At 41.0% G+C, this 6,713-nt stretch overlaps 1 protein-coding gene across 1 annotated transcript; it reads right to left on the bottom strand.

Moving 5' to 3' along the window:
* Nucleotides 1-235: 235 nt before the first annotated feature.
* Nucleotides 236-4,440, bottom strand: LOC144562845 (elongation factor 2). The gene is made up of 3 exons (XM_078312148.1): nucleotides 4,137-4,440; nucleotides 3,551-3,682; nucleotides 236-2,941 (listed from the first exon to the last, which is right to left on the bottom strand). The coding sequence occupies exons 2-3, from the start codon at nucleotides 3,639-3,641 to the stop codon at nucleotides 501-503; spliced, it is 2,532 nt and encodes an 843-aa protein (XP_078168274.1). The 5' UTR covers nucleotides 3,642-3,682; nucleotides 4,137-4,440; the 3' UTR covers nucleotides 236-500.
* Between the last annotated feature and the right edge of the window lie 2,273 nt (nucleotides 4,441-6,713).

Genomic DNA, 6,713 nt, shown 5'->3' with positions numbered 1-6,713 from the left:
TTGGAATCCAGCGTAATAATTTGCATAGATTTATCCAACAAAGATGTAAAATATTCCCAAATATCAGCCCGGTGTTAAACCAAATTATTAGCATTTCAAGCTCCAAAAATAACACATCGACTTGTCAGCAATTTAAACACAAGGAACAACAAAAAAAAAAGTTTGCAGCGATTATTCTAACTAGAAACTTAACCCACCAGAAAGATAACTCAGAAAAGATATAGGCACCAAACCATTATCGGAAGCAATTATTGTAATTAAGACCAAAAACACATCCTCAGTCAATATTCAAAATGTAACACTACACTAACAAATAAAACCGTTCACATGCTTTAGCAAAATGTCACCATGAACCAAAAGACACTGATAGACTACTACACTTAACAACAGAGTGTTCTCAATACCCATCACAACAACCAACTGGTAAACACCAAAAATAACAAAACAACAAGAAACAAAACTATGCGCACCCAGGCGCAGACCACAGTAAGATACCAAATTTAGAGCTTGTCTTCGAAGTCTGACAGTGGGGTCATCTGCTCCTTCAATCCCTTCCTCTTGCGAATATCATGCACGAGGGTGGCAGCCTGGGACCCAGCCTCAAGTGGGTCAGACATCATCATATCCCAGTGATCGAACACACACTGGGGGAAGGCCTGGCCAGAGGTGGCAGCACGCAATGTGCCAGAGAAACCAAAGGATTCAATAACCGGCAGATAGGCCTTGATGTTGTACAGAGGGGTACCAGGCCTCTGCATTTCCTCAAACACATGACCTCTCTTCTGATTCAGCACACCATAGATACCACCAAGGGCACCCTCAGGGGCCTGGATCTCGACCAAGTAAACAGGCTCGAGCAGCCTGGGTTTGGCTGTGATTTGAGATGCATAGATGACACGCCTAGCAGTTGGGATGACCTGGCCACCACCCCGATGGATGGCATCAGCATGGAGCACCACATCACATACCTCAAAGCAGATACCACGCATGTTCTCTTCAGCCAAGGCACCTTCTTTGGAGGCCCACTGGAAACCAGCCACAACAGAATCCTTGATTTCATTCAAGTACTGGACTCCCTTACACATATCAACAACCATGTTCGGGCCAGTTGTCTCGGGTCCAAAACACCAGATCTTCTTGGCAAGATCCTTATCCCATCCAAACTCCTCAGCAAGAATCTTGGAGCGCACCTTTGGGTCATCACGTGGGCCGATGCGGCCATCATCAATGGCCTCAGCAAGACCTTCCTCCATGGGGCGGGCCTCCATGTAGAGACGGTTGTGCTTGTTCGGGGACTTGCTCATGACAGTGCGGCATGACTTCTCAAGGACAGTCTCACGGAAGGAGACAACAGGTGGGGAGACGACAATCTCAGCACCACCCATGAAATCATCTTGGAGATCCTTGAGGCAGATCTCAAGATGAAGCTCACCAGCACCAGCAATAATGTGCTCGCCAGATTCTTCAATAGAACAGAGAACCATAGGGTCTGACTTGGCAAGACGCTTCAGCCCTTCGACCAGCTTGGGCAAGTCGGATGCGGTTTTGCATTGGACAGCAACACGCACAACAGGGGACACAGAGAACTTCATGGCACGGATCGGGCAGGCATCAACCTCCTTCTCGTTAGTCAGAGTAGCATTCTTGGTGATAAACTGATCCAGACCAACCAAGGCCACAGTGTTACCACATGGAACATCCTCAACTGACTCCTGTTTCTTACCCATCCAGATAACAGTTCGCTGGACACTCTTCACATAAAGATCTTTCTTCTGGCCAGGTACATAGTTGGGACCCATGATTCTGACCTTCATGCCAGTTGAGACTTTGCCAGCGAACACACGGCCGAAAGCAAAGAAACGGCCCTTGTCAGATGCAGGAATCATTTTTGACACATAGAGCATGAGAGGGCCCTCGGGATCACAGTTCCTGATGGCATTAGCATATTGATCATCCAGCGGGCCCTCATACAAGTTCTCCACACGATACCTCTGGGCTGTGTGTGGGGAGGGGAGGTGGAATATCATCATCTCCAGTAGAGCAGTGCTGGCAGGAAGCCAATTTTGCATGACACGCTTCATCAAGGCTTTGCCAACAAGCTCCTTCTCATCAGACTTCATGCTCACACCAAGCTTTTGAAGCATAGGCCACAGCTTCTCTTTCTGGTCAGCCATACAAGTGGCAATGATCTGCTTGATTGGCTCATAGCAGAATTGCACAAACCCACGCTTGCAAGTGGGGGACCCAGAGTTCTTGGTGGTCCACTTTTTGGTAGCAGGGTCAAAGTAGTTCTCACCCCAGAGCCTCTCCATCATCTTACTCTCAACAACACCAAACTTGGCAGCATACATCTTGGCAAAGTTTGTGAGTGTGAAGGCCCAGCCGTGAAGACCAGCAGAGAAGGCAACTGTACCTTTCTCAGGGTACACTTGCACATCACCCAAAAGCGGGTCCTCATAGGTGGCCATGATAACATTGGCGTTCTCGATCACACGAGAGAAGGTCTGGTACGCCTCCTCTCCCTCAACCTGGAGCTCAAGGAAGCAACGGTCCATCTTGTTGACAGTCAAGACAGGCCTGATCCTCTCACCAAGGGCCTGACGAAGCACAGTCTCAGTCTGGACACAGACGCCCTCAATACAGTCAACGACAACAAGGGCACCATCAGTGATACGCAATGCGGCAGTGACTTCAGAGGAGAAGTCAACGTGCCCGGGGGAGTCGATGAGGTTGATGAGGTACTCGTTGCCGACACGATCTCCCTTGTAGTTCTTGAGAGATTCGTCAGTCATCTCATAGTAGAGCGAGATACCGGTGGATTTGATGGTGATACCACGCTCAGCCTCATCAGCGCGAGTATCAGTCATACGGACATCACCGGCAGTCTCCTGGGCAATAATACCAGCAGCAGCCACAAGTGAGTCAGTAAGAGTTGATTTTCCTGTTCACAGTACAGCAAAATTACATGTTAGACTTGATTGCTACAAAAAAGGAGCATATCAGTGAAACTAAAATCAACATTAATGCTATAAAATAAACATGTGCAACATCACTTATATAAATTACAAAAAGAAATTACAGAACACGCCTATTTATTCAGCCAAACACCCAATGTCAATTTTCTGGTTACACCTGTGGATCTAGCTAACAACAAAGGTAATAGAACTAAGTTAGGTTAAAGGTACTATGCATTTGGAACAGAGACAGCGTGGATATTAGCCATTCCACAAGATACCATGCCACACTTGTAAATATAAAGCTAAAAATGAACTAACAGCAATGTCCTGCCTTTTTGCTATTCACATAATGTATTTACACTATTTAATAGAAATGATGTGCAAATAAGTTGAACATAAAACTTTAATTTTTAAGTATAAAGATATCTTTGCAGGAAAAACAAACAGATACGAGAATCTAGCTATGATTCTATAATAAGAATCTCTGTAAGCACAATTCTACAATAAACTTGAACAATAAGATCACACAGGATAAGTAACTTGGGCATCAAAACTTAAAGATAAAATTGAAACAATATGAAAAGGCATCATACCGTGATCGACATGAGCAATGACAGACATGTTTCTGATGTTATGCTTCATGTCCATAATACGGCGGAGCTCATCTGCTGTGAACTTCACCATCTTGACTGAACTTTTGGCTCACAAAAATCTCAAATACAATCCTGTTTATTAGAACATATAAAGGTTAACAAAACAATAAGATGCTGCAGAAAGGCAACTCTTAACAGATTCTATCTACGGGCTGTGAGGAGGAACCTCTATTTAATTTTCAATTATTTCCAGTTTGGATTGAAGAAAATATTTAATATAAAGCAGATCTTAGATCTGACGAAGATCTTGAGATCTGTAACCTAAAGTTTACCGATAACATTATCATACTAAATTACAAAGAGAAAAAAAACGACACTCCGGAACTTTTTTAATTATCCTATATATTAGTTTTTCGACCCCCTTTACAATTAATTTCAAGCAACAACAGCTAATAGATAACTAGAAAGAAACTAAAACTACGACCAATCAAGTCTTCTCAAGCTAGATCAGCTCAGACTCAGGGTTTGACCAATCCCCGCCCAGAGAAGTATACAGAGAAAAATAAATTAACACGAAAACAATTACCTAGATAAAAGAAGATGATCGTAGAGGCCTAGATCGGCGCGAGAAAGGAAGTATCTCCCGGCGGCGGCGCCTAAGAGAAATACAGAGAGAATAGAAAGAAAGAAGTGTGAGGCTTTAGATGTGGCTGGATAATATAAGTGGGTTTTAGCCAGACTAAAAATAGCCCTCAAATATCTACGGCGCAAGATAGGTCTGTCTGAATCCGGTGTAATATTTAACAGGAAATGTAATCAAGCCGACAATGGGGTCAATAATTCAATCTGTATGAGTTGACTTTTATGAGAATGTGCACCAAGAGCAGCTGGTGAAGTTGTGAATCGTGGAATGGGAAATGAGGGAAACTTAGGGTTTAGTTTTGGGAGCATGAACTGATGACCGTTGGATTTGGATCAAACGACTTGTAGAGAAACACGACGAGAGTCGTTCGGTGCCTTTTTTTGGAGCGTTGGATCTCCATCGTACGGTGATCTCTATCGTCTAAAGGGTACGGGTCTGCTTCGACTATGCGTGGTGTGGTTGGCACGAAAGCATCTTTGGATGATTCGAGGAATTTAAATGTGCTTTGGATATTGTCATTAGATCCCTTAATTTTATTAGAGGGTCTTCGTTCAACAATTTAATATTTGATTTTTCAAAATTGTAACAGTCAATTCGAACCGTTCAATATGATATCCATATAAATATGTACTTGCAAACCAAATTTTAAATTTTTAGAAATTTTTTACTATTTTTTTAGAGAGGGATGGCTGTGTTGAAAAGAAGGAAAAATATGTACATGCAAGCAGTAAAACCAAGCGGTAGGGAGCTTGATTCAGCGTTGGTAATTACGTTATTTGTTGACAAGATTGATTTTGTAAGCGCCATCATCCGTGCACCATACTAAGGCAGCAGTCGTGGATTTGTCAGTAAAGACAAATTATCGAACACCTAGTGTGCAGCAATGAAAAAAAACCACCACCGATGAGCTAGATCGATGAGAATAAAAGACAGTGGTAGAGACAGCTCTATAAGATTAGACAACTGTCTACTCCTACAAAATTGAAAATTAATTACTCTTATATAGATTAATAAGGTCTGCTTACCTCTATTTTATAACATGCATATTTTTATTTCCGCAATCGAACTCTACAACAATTCATTTAGAAGAAAAAAGAATATGAACATGTTGTGCGCTAGCACGTTTCTAAAAAAAAAAATCTTATCAAGTGTGATTCATCGAAAGAAAAGAAAAACAAAATGAGATCAATTTCAGAGAAGTAAAAGTATGATTTGAAAAAAAAATAATAAAGAAAGCAACTCTGGTAAAAGCATGAAAATGATTATAGAGGCGATTTGAACATGAAACCCATTTAGAAAAAAAAAAAAATGAATCCAAACCCAATTTATTCAGAGATTGCAAATTCAGCATGAGGGGTAAAATCCAAATTCAATTTCTCTCTATTTCTGACTCAAATTTTGGCTAAATTAACCACTAGGTGTAACCGCAAAGGGATGAGAGATCAATAGAAATGAAAGCAAAGACCACCAACAGTGGTATGGTGGAAGAGAATAAAAATGGGAGATGCAATCACATGGAAAAGGAAGAGAGCTCCGATTTTGATGAGACACGGGACAAATTAGTAGAAGTGGAGGCAGAGATGCAAATGCAGTGGAGGCGGTGAGATGGCGTTTGGTTTCAAATAGAGAGATCTAGAAGAGGTGAAAATTAATTACTTTTGTATAGAATAATAAGGTATGCTTGCTTCTATTTTATAACATGCATATTCTTATTTTCGCAGTCGAACTCTACAACAATCTATTTAGAAGAAAAAAATAATATGTACATGTTGAGTGCATAGCACGATTCTAAAAAAAAAATCTCATCAAGTGTGATTCATTGAAGGAAAAGAAAAAACAATTCCAGAGAAGTAAAAGTATGATTTGAAAAAAAATAAAGAAAACAACTATGGTAAAAGCATGAAAATAATTACAGAGGCGATTTGAATCTGAAACCCATTTAGAAAAAAAAAAGAATCCAAACTCAATTTGTTCAGAGAATGCAAATCAGCATCAGGGGTAAAATCCAAATTCAATTTCTCTCTATCTCTGACTCAAATTCTGACTAAATTAACCGCTAGCGAGAGGTGTGACTGCAAAGGGATGAGAAATCAATAGAAATGAAAGCAAAGACCACCAACAATGACATAGTGGAAGAGAATAAAAATGGGAGAGACAATCACATGGACAAAAGGAAGAGAGCTCCAGTTTTGATGAGACACGGGACGAATTAGCAGAAGTGGAGGCGGAGATGCAAATGCAGTGGAGACGGTAAAGGTTACATATTAAGCGGTGAAATAACGTTTGGTTTCAAATAGAGAGATTTAGAAGAGGTGAAAATCGCCATGGACATTGCCGCTTAGTAACTATGTGCTCACCGGTTCCAATCCGACTCCATCGTTAGACAGATCATTTGAATGGAAATAGATTTCGTAAGTCTAGACAGCAATACAAAATATATTATATAATGATGTAAAATTGGAAATATAAATAGTATTCTCTTGAAATATTGAATTGTTCTCAGGCGAATAAAATTAATGT

Source organism: Carex rostrata, chromosome 12 (genome assembly GCF_964058835.1).
Source record: "Carex rostrata chromosome 12, lpCarRost1.2, whole genome shotgun sequence".
In the NCBI taxonomy this organism is placed as follows: domain Eukaryota; kingdom Viridiplantae; phylum Streptophyta; class Magnoliopsida; order Poales; family Cyperaceae; genus Carex; species Carex rostrata.
Note: the sequence above shows the minus strand (reverse complement) of the source record. Positions and strands in the feature narration are given on the sequence as shown.